At 36.6% G+C, this 15,085-nt stretch overlaps 1 protein-coding gene across 5 annotated transcripts in view; it reads right to left on the bottom strand.

The window, feature by feature from the left end:
* Positions 1–15,085, bottom strand: part of MON2 (MON2 homolog, regulator of endosome-to-Golgi trafficking) — an 84,516-nt gene that overhangs the window by 28,462 nt on the left and 40,969 nt on the right. For all 5 annotated transcript variants that reach the window (XM_065654494.1, XM_065654254.1, XM_065654174.1 and 2 more), the window contains exons 20-26: positions 13,839–13,940; positions 11,579–11,689; positions 10,599–10,774; positions 6,771–6,933; positions 5,967–6,260; positions 4,996–5,194; positions 2,526–3,154 (exon numbers count right to left, since the gene is read on the bottom strand). In XM_065654494.1, the coding sequence (XP_065510566.1) occupies positions 2,526–3,154; positions 4,996–5,194; positions 5,967–6,260; positions 6,771–6,933; positions 10,599–10,774; positions 11,579–11,689; positions 13,839–13,940 (1,674 nt within the window). The remainder of the gene's footprint in view (positions 1–2,525; positions 3,155–4,995; positions 5,195–5,966; positions 6,261–6,770; positions 6,934–10,598; positions 10,775–11,578; positions 11,690–13,838; positions 13,941–15,085) is intronic.

Raw genomic sequence — 15,085 nt, 5'->3', positions numbered from 1 at the left:
AGAGCTCAAGAGGTTTGCCTCCATGCTGCCTGCAGAGGCAGAATTCAAATGTATCTGATCCCAGGTATGTATCTGTGTTCCTCTGATGAGCCAGCTGGCTCACTGTAGAGTTGACCTAGAGTGAATGCAGGGAGGCAGTGAGAATAATCAGATTTTGGGCTTGAGTACAAATTTCAGCTGAGCTACAGTGATGAAGCAGGCACTTATACTACAGCAATGAAAGACTAGAAAACAAGTTCTAATGAGGAATAAAAAGGAAATGAAGAACAAAACAAAGAGCTCAACACATGGAAGTCTGAAAGGAGAACCAAGGTTCCTTTCCAATCCTATGTTCTTGTGTTGCAATGTCCTTTGTTAGTGCAATCACATCATAAAATGGCTTTATTAAACAAGTCAAGGGCTTGGTCTTAAACATGTCAGGGTTTTTTCATGCTATTCCGACTGCAAAGTTGTTTCAGAACTTCTCAGAAAATCAGAGCTGACCCAAATCTTCCTGTATCAGCAAAGATCTGACCCCACATGCAAAAATGTAAGAAACATGTTGTTTAAAAGGCAGCAGCAAATATTTACATACTATTCCTTAACTGTTCTGCTACCTCCTGTGAGTAGGCCTGAGAGTACTAATCCATTTCAACAGAGGAAGAAGATTCTGTGGCCTCCAGCAAAACCATCTGACAGGTGGCCTTTGCCCCACATAGCGCTGGCTGGCTGCCTCGTCATGTGAATGGTACTGTCTTACATAGCGGAGAGAAGCAATCACGCAACTTCACAGAACTTACTAATGTCCAAATATACTTTTACTTCTTTTTTTAGTGATTTTAGTACTGTTCCGTTAGTAATATAAATACAGATGGGGTGAAAGGTACTGTATAAATTGAGGTACCTTCCTATGTAAGCCTGTATTTGCAAAGGCTTGTAACTGCCATGTAGTTTGGGAGGGGGAAGGCGGGATGTCTCTGCTTCTCATGGGGAGTTATTGCTTTTGTTATTGTTTAAGAAAACTTCAGCTAAAATGTTTTACACCAAGAACAAGACTATAAAAAACATGTGCAGCTTTTCCTCATGTTAAAAACTGGTAACTCCTCCTTTGAAACACACTCATGCCTGCAGCCTTTGGGAGCTAAGAACATCTGGATAAGTGAACCAGCAAAGAAATAGAAAAATCTGACAGATTAATATATGGAGTGATTAGGTGGGAAAAACAGGACTTGGGCAGGGCTGAGCTGCTGCAAATGGAAGGGTATGAAAGGGTCAAGCCTGACTGGAAAAGCATTAAAGTGCACTGGATACGACTGATGTTAAAACTTGGTGGTATTTATATCCCCACATACAAAACTGAGATTTAATACCAACTTCTAATCTCATACCTCTGTTCTCAAAATACATTCACGGGTATTTGTTAAACTCATAAACTAAAGGAATGACTACAAGATGATGATTCTGCCTTGCTTGTAGGGTTTAAATAAGTATAAGTCAATACACGCTAAACAGGAAAAAAATACTAAATTGCTGCTCATTAAGTAGGTACTATGTATTCTATGAGCTAAATGAGGTGGTGGGAGAGGTATGACTACATTGTTAAGCAAAGTAGTCATAACATGGAAGGCCAAAAGGAATGAAATCAAGTCACATGGATAGTTTTAATAGTGACATCTCCCAAGTAGGTCTTAGGTTTTGGGTTGTTTTTAAAGGTGTACTTAATATAAATACATTATCTCATTCATGATGAGTTTTGCTTCTTTTGAATAAATAAGTCTTCTAAATGAACAATGTATTTTGTGAGGAGATTTTGTATAACTCCAGAAAGAAAGAAGCAATACCTTCTTTTTTTTTTTTTTAACTCTCCAGTAAAAGGGCACCCTAATTTGCTGTTTATGGATTCACTTACACAAAGGGTGCAGTGAACTCTGAGTTCTACAGTAAGAATTTCTCAAGCAGAGATGCAGCATTGTCCTTAAACAACTGATTAACGACAGGTAAGAAGGTGGTCTGCATGAACGCAAAGTTTGCATGATCACCATTCTTCTAGACCTTGTTTATGGCAGCACCTGGGCAACATAAGGAATATCGTTTCTGGGGCTATTCCCCCACCTCCATGTACAGACCTTCATAACAGTATAATAATTTAATATTAGATGGACAAGTAAATCATAGACTCATAGAATACCCTGAGTTGGAAGGGACCCACAAGGATCATAGAGTCCAACTCCTGTCCCTGCATAGGACAACCCCAAAATTCCCACCATGTGTCTGAGGGCGCTGTCCAATAGCTACAAACAGAGCACTGCACTTAAAGTATTTCAGCAATCAAGCAAAAATGTGTTTCATAAAGATTACACCATTCCTTTCAATGCAGAGCACCTGGGACGCACTAGGAATGGAGATCTGATTGTTCTAAGATAGTGCACTGTGCAATTATAACTAATTAAAAGAATAATGTTTAAGTCAACACACTATAGTTCTGAGAAGAAAGGAGATAACAGTGTAGTTTACCATTCACCATGCATTTGAAGTCACATTATTACCTTTTGTAAAACATCTAAAGCTGTGAGCACCGCTTCCTGTAAACTTGTCAAGACTGCTTCAGTGTAAGATGGAAGGATGAAAGGGGAAGCATCAGAACTGATTGGAACTGAGACAGCACCGTGCAAAATGACACCCAGCTTTTGGAGATCATCCATGCTGAAACCAGTTTTGATGTGTTGGTAAAGAGCCGGGAATATTTGAATCAAAGCTGTAAGAAAAGGCTGGCTGGGAATAAAAGTCAATTTATCACAAGTAATTGGAGGCCTTGTACTTTCTGAACCAATCCTGTACCAGCTGTTCCAGGCTGCCCACCAAAGATTCAAATCTTCAATCTCATCTGTTATTACAGGTGGCTCAGATCCGTTGTATCTTCCTATTCTTTCTCCTATGGAGTCAGTTCTCATGAATGATCTGCCCAGACTAGTGGCTGTTGTTGTTCCTACCACCACAGGTACAGAAACATTGATAGCAGGTGGTGTCTCAGGCTTCTCTGAGTCTCGGGCAGGAGAAACAATTTGTAAGATCTCCTGGAAGCTTTTCAGAGCAGCCAAGGAAACTTCATTATTTTTGCTGAGTGCTGCTGATTGGATGTGATCAAGAAGAACATCCCAGGCTTGGGAAAAGTCTCCTATTTAAACAAAAAGAGGGGGGAAAAAAAAAAAAAAATCAACTTGCAACTGGCCTCCTATTCCCCTTCCCACCCAACCTGTCTCTAAAAGGCTGTTCATGTAGTTGTTATGCTAATACAGAGGAATTTCATGAGGTTACGTGATGGCTTGAATGACTTTCAGAATGTATCTGTTCAACCGTAACCAGAAAGAATGAATGTGATAGAGAAACAAACAAATATGAAGAATGAAACAATATATCAATGTTTATGTCAAATTTGCTACTGAAAAATTACATACCACATCCCATACCACAAAAATATGTTTTCTTTGTTCAGGATAGTGAAACAGATTTGTTCTTACATATATCAGATGCCTGTTGATTTCAAAAGTGTTAAGCACACACAAGGAATTAAGGGTCAAATCTATAGTCATGCAATGCATTTATAAAGAATTTATTTTAAAATGCTCTGATACTTGTACTGTGAAGAAAGATTTCATTTTTGGAGTTTGAATTTTTCATTAAACTTAGCCTTAATCTTCAATTTTCTATGTTACTAATTACTGGGTTTGAATAATTAAAATAGCCTTGTAATGTTTTAATTTTTTTTAAGTTTTAACTGAAGATTAAGATAGTTTAAAATCCACTACATTTCTGCAAATACCCTTAATAGCTATTAATATGTTGATATCCATATCACAAATAACCAAAATAAAACAAAACACAACTTATTTCTAGTTAGATTTATTAATTGCATACTATGGGATGGTGAAGATAAATTAATGTACTGGGGAATTTTCTTTGCAAGGTATACACTCTTTATACCACATTTTCGTTTTTTGAAGTAATGTATTTAAGCAATACTAGTTAACCAAACTAGAAATTAAAGCTGTTTTGAAATGGTATCAGAATATCTCTGTTTAGAAGCCTAAACTGAAACATTTTTTGCACAAAACAGGCACGAATGCTGAATTATATTATCCAGTTCAATACATTTACACATTTCAATTATATGTAGCAATATTTTATATTTTACGACAGCTTGGTAAATGACCTAATGTTTAATTTGTGTAAGGAGAAAGTGAAAAAGAACTAGGGAAAAATCAGAGCCTAAATAAAAGTAAGAGAAAGAAATAAAGATACCAAGAAGTTATAGAAGAGAAATAAAAAACTTCAAAATGAGAAAGGTAAGATTTTTAAGGACGGAGAGGAAATGGGGAACTCACTTCAGTCAGCTGCATTAGGGACAACATTAAAGTAACTCAGACTGACACTTCTGCACAAGACAAACAGTGGAGGAGTATCATGAGGAGAGAAAAAGAATCACTTGAAACAGTGCATAATCTCAGCATTTTTCACGTTATAAGTAGTCCAATCTTTTCATTAAAAAACTCTCTTCTTCTCTAAGCTATGTATTTCACTGACTTTACAAGCAAGTTCTCTTTACATTGTAGGAGCACTGCTAGACTTGACACACTGATGCCACAGAAGAGTTCTAGACAAGTGTTACATAACCTTAGAAAGTCAAGAGGAAAAAAAAAATGTTCTGACAACCAAAAGAACAGAAAAATTATTACTGTTATCAGGCTACTAAAAATTAAAGCTATTTATCACCCGGAACTGTGATGACTGAGATTTAATCTGAAGTACTGTGATACGGAATATGAAACTGGTACTTAAAATTCTTGGCTCTAAGGAGCATGAATTAAAAACTCCATAATATTCATCACACTTGAGGTGAGACGCAACAGGAGACACTTGTAAGCTAAGATTCTTGCCCATTACTTTACTTGAAAAAAATATACGGAAGCCGAAAGTTTATTACTGTATCTTTCAATAACTTTAAACTACAAATTTTACCTAAAGGCTGCAGTAAGTATCTCCTGGTGTTAAATATTCTTGCAACTCCAGCCAGTGTCAATACCCATGTCTCAGCCCACTGTTTCTCAGCTGTATCCCTTGAATGATGGATGAGAATGTTGCCTCCTCCTGATTCAATCTTCTCTTTATCGGCTGTGGTAGAAGCTTCTCGAACCCTATCCAACAGGTGAAATAATACCTGTAATAGTCAGAAAAAGAGGAAAAACCCCAATTTTTCAAATAACATAGTTGTATTCATGGTAAAACAACAAAAAATAGTAATTTTTCCATTATCCTTTCTTGTGACTGTGTCACCTTGAAAATTTTCTTATTCTAAACAGTCTCTGCAACAGCTAAGAGTAAGATTCGGCCAACTGAGAAGGGTTAGAAACACCATGATCCAAAACCACTGAGAACAGTGTCGGCATTTACAGGAGGCTAAAAACGATTGATCTTAGATACCTCATGGGTACAAGAGGCAACAGACTCAGCTACAGCCTGATGTTTTCCATAAGGCTCAACCAACGTGACTGTGATTTAACCTGGGGCATTTGACAGATCCTCTCAAATAAGAGTGCCAAAGCAGAGCGCAAAGTAAAGCTTGATCTAATATCAGATCCATCCAATCAGGTGACTCTCAGACATCATCATATTTTTGCACAAAGAAAGGAGTCAGTTACCTTCATAGGAAGGCAGCCACCTTTTTATACAACTCCTGAGTAAGAACGAAATAGTCAAGACACAAACATTACATTTAAAAGAACTTTAAGGGCCAGAGAAAAGAAAGCATGAAAACAAGCAAACAAAAAAAGCCAACACAAAACAAAAGATGATGTCAGACTTCTGCCACCATATCTGATCTTTAGAAAGTCTTAATAAACTAGTTAACCAATATTAAAATAGCACGTCAATGGTTACCAAAACATGAATGCAATTTAAAAAAACCTTCAGTGGAAGCCTACACGTCGTACCTTCCATATTACTGTGTGCCACGTTGAATGTTGCAATAAAGTTCCATGAGCACCAATAGTGGAAAACAATGTCTGCCCAGCACTCTTTCTAACTGCAGGTCGGGGATCCACGCACAGTTCTCCGAGTTTGGCATAAAGGCATAACCAAAGACAGTCAAATGGTGGTGCAGGATGAAAGGGTCTATTCAGCATCACTCCCTTTTCTTCTGCCTGTTTCTGCAACACTGCTTCTTCTTTGTTTAATTCCTTTTCAATAATTTCACCTCTTTGAAAAAAATAATCTGAAATATTCCACTACAAAATAAATAAGACATATGCTGTTGTACAATAAAAGTATTATAATGTTCTTAATGATCATGAAATAGATTGTTTCTCATTTTCACATTTAGAACTATTTTGCAAAGTATATCAAGATATTAATTTCCCTACACTGAGGGAAGAAGATCAGCACATAAATACGGCAAGGTGCAGAAAGTATTTTTCTTAGCCTCAGCTTTTAGGCCCCAGTTTTACATGAAGTACTACAAAGGGAAACAATGTATTAAAAGTAAGATACCGATGAACACGGTTACAACACAATACTATTTCTTTACCTAACCCTGGAGTCATGCAGGTTAAAGATAAATTCTGCTCACTCAATTTATATACTATTCCAAATGACAGCATGGCATTTCAGTAAGAACTCAAAAAATAGGTTTTGGCTTTTATTTGTAAAATTGACTACAGACTAATTTTCATGTTAAAAAAAAAAAAAGGAAAATGAAAGCCAGAAGCAGCATTACTGTAGGTTAATATAAAACTCACCAACAAACCAATGGAAGTTAAGCTAATATTTAGCTCTTGATTGTGAAGTCCAAAGCTTCCTGCAACTTCAACAACTATTTGAAGACAAGTACATGGCATTGTTGGAAGAAAGTCTGTCACAACCAACTGAAGACACTGGAATGCAGTCCGTATTAAGGACTCTCTTAAAAAAAACCACAAAACAAAATCAAAACACACACATATTTCAAATTTCTTCAAAGCCACAGGAATATTTTGAATACAATACCTCAGGAGATAGTATTATTACCAAAAAAAAAAAAAAAAAAGAAAATAAGCAAAAATCCATATCCATTTAATGCTTTTGAGATGATATTGGAACATTAAAAATGTTTCAGCTAAAGGGGTTTTTTTAAGATATGACATGAAGTTGAAGTTTCAAATTCTGATGAAGTATTTTAGTCCACTTTAAGTAGCTAGTGAAGTTGAAGTTTAGACACCCCAGTGATTCTCAGTTAGTTTTATATAGTAAAGTCTACCTCTCTCTTCTAGAGTTCTAGGAATTGTTAGTTCAAATGTGTCAGCTAAAACATTCTAAAAAAGTCACAATGGACAAAACAAAGCTTAAGTTTAAGCATGATAATCTTCCAAAGAGTAAGCCGTTCTGAACAATTTCTTGTAGGAGCAGTTACAAACTACTTAAACTATGCCAAAGAGGTGAGCAAAATGTATTTTTATTAGGAAAGATGCAGGCTAATGTATCACAGAATCACAGAATGTTAGGGATTGGAAGGAACCTCAAAGGATCATCCAGTCCAATCCCCCTGCCAGGGCAGGAACACCCAGGTAAGGTTACACAGGAAGGCGTCCAGGCAGGTTTTGAATGTCTCCAGAGAAGGAGAATCCACAACCTCCCCGGGCAGCCTGTTCCAGTGTTCCGTCACCCTCACTGAGAAGAAGTTTCTTCTCAAATTTAAGTGGAACCTCTTGTGTTCCAGCTTGAACCCATTACCCCTTGTCTTACTGTTGGTCGTCACCGAGAAGAGCCTGGCTCCATCCTCGTGACACCCACCCTTTATATATTTATAAACATTGATGAGGTCACCCCTCAGTCTCCTCTTCTCCAAGCTAAAGAGACCCAGCTCCCTCAGCCTTCCCTCAAAAGGGAGATGCTCCACTCCCTTAATCATCTTTGTGGCCCTGCGCTGGACTCTCTCCAGCAGTTCCCTGTCCTTCTTGACCTGAGGGGCCCAGAACTGGACACAATATTCCAGATGAGGTCTCACCAGGGCAGAGTAGAGGGGAAGGAGAACCTCTCTCGACCTACTAACCACCCCCCTTCTAATACACCCCAGGATGCCATTGGCCTTCTTGGCCACGAGGGCACAGTGCTGGCTCCTGGTCATCCTGCTGTCCACCAGGACCCCCAGGTCCCTTTCCCCTACACTGCTCTCTAATAGGTCATTCCCCAACCTATACTGGAACCTGGGGTTGTTCCTGCCCAGGTGTAAGAGTCTACATTTTCCCTTGTTATATTTCATTAAATTTTCCCCCGCCCAACTCTCCAGCCTGTCCAGATCTCGCTGGATGGCAGCACAGCCCTCTGGCGTGTCAGCCACTCCTCCCAGCTTGGTGTCATCAGCAAACTTGCTGATTGTACACTCAATTCCCTCATCCAAGTCATTGATGAATATATTGAATAGTATTGGTCCCAGAACTGACCCTTGAGGCACTCCACTAGATACAGGCCTCCAACCAGACTCCGCCCCATTGACCATGACTCTCTGGCTTCTCTCCTTCAGCCAGTTTGCAGTCCACCTCACTACCCGATCATCCAGTCCACACTTCCTCAGTTTTGCCGTGAGGATGCTGTGGGAGACGGTGTCAAATGCTTTGCTGAAGTCAAGGAAGACCACATCCACCGCTCTGCCATCCTCAATCCACCTTGTTACATCTTCATAAAAGGCTATGAGGTTGGTCAAACACGACTTCCCCTTGGTGAAGCCATGTTGACTGTCCCTGATGACCCTCTTATCCTTGATATGTCTTAAGATGGCACCAAGGATAAGGTGTTCCAATGTAGTGTCCATGTGAAGTTCCTTGTCCATTCCTCTGGCCTCCGTATTATGTCAGCTGTTATGATACAGTGAAAATGGTGTTCTAATGTAGTGGTAGTATTACTTGCTTTAATAAAATATTATGTTAGACAAAATCTTTTCAAAATATGTGCCATTAAATAGACCTTTAATAAATACTTTGCCTTCAGAATAAAATTCTGAAAACAAACACAAAATAAAAATGTAGTATGGAAAAGGTTTGTGAGAAGGTCTCAGAAGTAGCATGGTCATCTACAACTAAAACCTTGTTCAGTGAGAGACAAAATGAAGGAATCAAAAGGATAGGTGGAATGTAGATAATATAAAATAGGGAAACTGCATTTAAACATCACTATAGTGGTTTTGTTTGTTTGTTTTAATGCTTAATGTTGACTGTACAAAATGAAAAATTCAAAAGGTTTGTAACACAGAAACTTAGTTTCCTTCAGAATATATATCCCAGGAAAAAAATTCAGGATACAAATATGTCAGTTACATATTTCAGAATCCTAAATAAAATAATGATTTTTTCAGTTAATTCAAAATGAAAATCAGAGGTGGGCCATTTTCACTGTATCATAACAGCGACATAATATGGAAGCCAGAGGAATGGACAAGGAACTTCACATGGACAATAATAGTATAACTAATAATTCTCTACTATGATGCATGCTGCAGACAGACATCCATGCTACCACGTAAGATCAAAGGATTTATCATTGCTGTACTCATGGAGGAAATGCTCACACATGACTTTCCCTCATATTTGTTACATATTTGTTTATAAAGTGAAAACCACCCAAAACTGCTGCAGTTCCCTCTCCACTACAAAGTTTGAGAGGTATGTGACCTTTGAGGACTCTAAGAGAGAAGGGAACGAGCCCGGAAAATATAGTTACACTACTCATTTTGAAGAGCTGAGTTAATCAGAAAGTAACCTCTCTTTCCAGTCTTCAAATGCAAGGCCGCTAGAACAAATTCAAAACAGTTAATTTCTCTTCTAGTGCCTCACACTACTATGTGTTTGGAGAAAGGTTTCAAACTCCTTCATGTAAGTGGCAACAGTAATACGGCTCTTCAAAAAGTAAAATTGTCCTTAATGTTATAGGTGGCCACCAAAAAAGGTAAATATAAATGCAAGATATTTAAGTGTAGCTGAAAAACTTAAGATCATATAGAGCTTTATCAATCCTTCAAATAAACAGGGGCATCTCATTGAAAAATTCTTCAGAGACAGACTTCCTTTTGTTTGGCAGGCTGGTACTGTACAATCAAGAAGTGACCACGTATCACTGGCTCTCAAAATATCATCTTCTGTATTTATAACAGCCTGGCAAGAAGTTCTCCTGGAAGGTAAATGGTTTTCTGTCGTGGAATCCAGGATGTTCACTGACCAGAGGAAAGACACTTGAGAAGAAAGTGTCATGGTCAGCAAGTATGATAATATTGGCCACATCTTGTGCTCACAGCTAGAAGTGAGGTAAGAAACACAGTGGCTTCCCAAGCAAAAGGAGGCTTGCTTAATTTTTCTTCTGCTCTAGTTGATATGATATAGGCAAATAGTGCTATGTTGAAGAAATGGAGATTATTCTATGTGCTTTGTAGGAAGAAACTAAGATATAACACGAGATTTCAGCAACACCTTGTTCGTAAGATAAAAATGACAATGAAAATTATGGCTATTTAAGTGGCTATTAAAGTAGTTCTAACAAAAGTAGATTCTTTCTACTGTTCTTATCTTACATAATTTCAAAATTTTATTTCCACTACTCACCCCTGATCACTTCGGATTGCCCCCATGACTCCAAGCACCAATGGCCAACCAGGTCCTAAGCTGTCACCCTGACTTTGCAAAATCTGTAGGACACACTCCAACTGCTTGATCCTGATATCAGGATGACTGATGTTTGACAGTTCCTTTAGCGGATTCAATAAAAGCAGCTGCAGTCTCTAAAAGTAAACAACAAAGCATATTAAGGATGCTAAAATTTAACTGATCCTTAATTATTTTTATGTATAATAAATGAAAACATACAGTAGCAAATGAAGATGAATTAAATGAATTCTGTAACTCCTTCATTAAATGCTCAAATTCAGTGTCAGACTGGCCTTTTTAAGAAACTGTTTATAAAGGATCCCAGCAGAAAATCTGCATTTTTTTTTCTTCCCCCAAGCCCCCACCCCTCTCATTCTCCAGGTCCCTCAGGAAGCAGCTACAACATGCTGTCACAGTTGCATAAAAAAAGTCATGCAACTTCATGCTCACCCTGCGAGGCGAGACTCAGCTTCCTACTAAATAGACCTTGAAAAAATTATCCATTGAACCTCAGTAAAAATATTAGCGTGTTTTATTAATAATGGATTGAGTAGCTGTGATTTAGAATGTCAGGCAATGTATTTTTTACCTGCCATCACATCACATATATACTTCTAAACATTCTGGAATTGTTTTGCACTCATGAGGGTGATCCATAATTTGTTCCAACAAATGGACACAATATGCAAGCATCACCACTCTCTGTTATGTATATTTGAAAGGGAAGGGGGATAGTTCATTAGAATTTATGAGGTGATTCTCATTAGTTACATCTGAATGTTACAGCTGTAGGCTTTATAAACTCAACAGTAAAGTTGGTTCAGGAGTGCCTCCTGTTCAGAGAATTCTAGAAAACTTCCTCTAGGGAAGATTTTGATTTGATGTTCATTTTAAGTTCCAGAAAAGGAGGGAAGTGGCTGCTCTTAAACTTACTTTACCTGATTTTGAGATAATGGAGGATCATGGCTGAATGTCAGTCCTGCTTTAATAAGAGAAGTTAAAGCTTCTGCTCCCCATTCTCTCATTCTGGAGTTTGGATGCTGACAGACCTGAAAACACAGCAATAGTTTGTTTAAAGTCACTTTTATTTAATCAAGATTTGAATATATGTAATATATAAAAATTGGATATTTTAATTATATTAGAATTTGTGTAAAATATTATAACATTTTTACAACAATACAGTAAAGCTCTAGATGATAAAGTTAGGTTTAAAAGTAAAAAAAAAAAAAAAAATCTTTTGGACAGACATACCTTCTGAATTAGGAAGCAATAGGAAGCAGTGAAAGACAGAGAAGGAAATGTAATGAAAACCACCACAGTTCAAGCCAATACATTTTCCAAAATGAATATACTAACTATTAATTCAGATAACAATTGATTAAAAAAGCACCAAACAGCTCTTCAATGAATGCCTCAAACTCGCAGGTTTATCCTAGCCTTAAACTACTATAAAATTCAAAATTTCATCTTTCATGCACAGCTTAACATAATCAAGTGAGGAAGTATGACAGTAGCCAACATAACAAGTGCCTGCTCTTCTATAGTCTCAAATACAAAAAAAAAAAACAACCACCCTACATGGTGAATGTAAAATAAGCCTTATATTCCATTATTTCAAAAACTTGACAAAATGATAGTGAACACTATTTCAAGCTTAATTTTCAAATGTGTGTCTTCATTTCTCTTTGACTGTTAATTATCTAAACCTAACAGTTTTGCTAATTGCTTTTTTAGAACAGAAAAATTAAAAACATTGTGCAAATCCTTTGCATAGATACTTAGCATGAACTGTACTACCATATCCGATACATTACCCTGAAAGAAATAGGATAAGTCTACAATTTCATTAATCTCTGCATAATTATTTCCACCCACACTTCCAGCCCTAGATCAGGTGGTGTGAGAATCCAAAATCAAACTCCAAGGCAGGATCGTAAGGAAGGCTGATGTTTTTGTTTGGTAGACCATTCCCTTGTCAGCCACTAGCCAAACTGAAAAGGAAGATGATGTAGAAGAGCTAGCTTAATGTTAAAAAATGCAGACATTCCTGAATTACTGACATTTTTGTTACCATATATAAAAAAAGGAGATAATTAGAACTACTTCATGATGCTCTGAATCTGACCAGATAATCAGTTCCAGAGACAGGGAACAAATTCTTCCCTCAGGTTGTGTTTAATTGAATTTGCAACTGGTATTTTCTCCTTCCTTATTGTACCTTAATGTTAGGAAATAAGGCAGTACTTTAAAAGAAGCTGAAATAGGCTCACAAAGTCTTAAGATATGGACGGTGAACCGTATTGTCTTGGAGGGTAAAAAAAGACAAGAGATGCCTATGCTTTAAGTCTTTAAAACCTAAGTATCCAAATCTGTTTCCCTAGATAAAAGATTATGTGGAGAAGATCTCAATAAATAGGGTTAGAAATAACCAATCGTTAACATTGTTTGAAATAATGCACTGGTTCTAAAGAAGCATCTGGTACTTCCCGAAAAATGAGCAAGAAAAGCTTTGTACTTTACTCACTTTAAATCAAACCTTGTTTTTGAATTTCACTGTTCTACATATCCGTGTAGAGAATTAAAACTTCACAATTATATTCCATCACCTGATTTTAGTTTCAAATTCAAAACTTAAGATTTCTTTTTTTTCCTGGATAGACCATGTTTTCACATTGAAGTTAAAATGCTTAAGAAATTGAAACAGAATTATGGACACCTATTTTTATATTTGTACAGTATTATCTTAAAGAGACCATTCCAAATGTTAGCTTTGTTAGTAAATCTAATGGCTTCAATCGATCTGGTAAGGACACAAAAACATATCTTAACACCTTCCTAGATATTTGTACTATGTGAATCCAAGGTGAAACCTGCTGTGTTACCTCAATTTTAACACATAAATGAAGTACAATAAATTGATCATTTTAAACATTGCTGTGTTTAAAATATATAAAGACTGATGGTACCATAAAGACAAAGTCAATAAGAGATATTAAACTACTGTAATTTAAATATATAAATTCATTTTTAAACACAAATAATAACGTGTTCAAGCTGCAAAAACGAAGTGCATAAACTAAACCACGTACATACAATTTAGATTTTTTTTTAAATTATGCTTTAAAAATGCATTTCCATAGATCATTCATTAATACAAAGTAAGTTCTAGTACAACTGATAAAAGCAATTAGCTACCTCCAGAAGATGACCGGTCAGAGGTCTCCAAAGAATCTCGATCCTGTGCATGTTAACTAGTCCTGTTTCCAGTAATTTAGCAACAGCAAAAAGTGATGGTTCCTTAATAAAACGGGATTTGAACACATGACAATGAGGTAACTCAGATAATTTCAAAGCCTTTTTCTACATTATAATGTAGAAATTAAAGTGCAATTAATCTCACTGAAGTATGTTTCATAGGCTGTGAACAGTAACACCAACTTAGATGGCTGGGAAGTTTCCGCAGCATCTGCAGTACTTCAGGAGAAGCCACAAGGGGGTAGCACCAGCACACCATGAAGAACACTTCCTTCAGAATTTTTCATACAGTTTTCTCCAAGTTTGATAATAACCAGAGCACTGATATTCCTTTTAAAACTCTCGTTTTCACACAGTCCTCCCTCCAACCAGTTTTATAACGTTCTACTAGCAAAACAGCCTTTTTCCCATCACAACTTTTAAAGTTAAAATTATATATGAACAAACAATATAGAGTAATTCATTTAAGAATCCCCTTTTACTTCCTTCAGCTTCATAAATGCCCTGCAGGAATGTGATAAATTTTCCATTCACCAAATACATATGCAAATATTTGTGATAGTTTGTCGTTTGGTTTTTTTTTAAATCAACATATATTCAAAATGACTGTTGTGCTGGAATTATTCTCTGTTCCCATTTCTGCTGATTTTTTTATTCTCATTTTCAACTGATTTTAAAGACAAACTTTGCCTATTTTAATTCACTCTTTGTTGCTGTAATTGTCATATAATATAAAGCATATTTTCTGTCATCATTATTTCTAGCATAATAGATCAAAGAAAAACTTTGAGAAACTCTCCTCTGGGATTATAAGTAGAAGAATATATACTAAATCTTATTCAATCACAGGGTGTTTAAACTTTCTTGGCTAAAGGTTGTTTACTGAAGCTGACAGGAATACTATCATTTCCCCAAGTAAATATGAATTATCAGGGGGTTTTTTAATACCTAAATTGTCAGGCTTTTGCTGAAATATATTATTTTTTTAAAAATGAAATTAAAATAAGCACCTTGCAGGACATACTGTGCTATTCAGAATCCCTAATCTCTGAAATCACAAGGGCATTTAAAAGTTTTATCCGCCCACAATCTTGACATTCCTTAGCTAACAAAAAAACACAGCAGGAACACAATGAGAATTTTCAGAGAATTTAGTAACCGTATGAACCATTATAAATAAGACATTC

Source organism: Caloenas nicobarica, chromosome 1 (assembly GCF_036013445.1).
Source record: "Caloenas nicobarica isolate bCalNic1 chromosome 1, bCalNic1.hap1, whole genome shotgun sequence".
NCBI classification, from domain to species: Eukaryota; Metazoa; Chordata; class Aves; order Columbiformes; family Columbidae; genus Caloenas; species Caloenas nicobarica.
The sequence above is the reverse complement of the archived record's forward strand: the minus strand, read 5'-3'. Positions and strand labels throughout refer to the sequence as shown.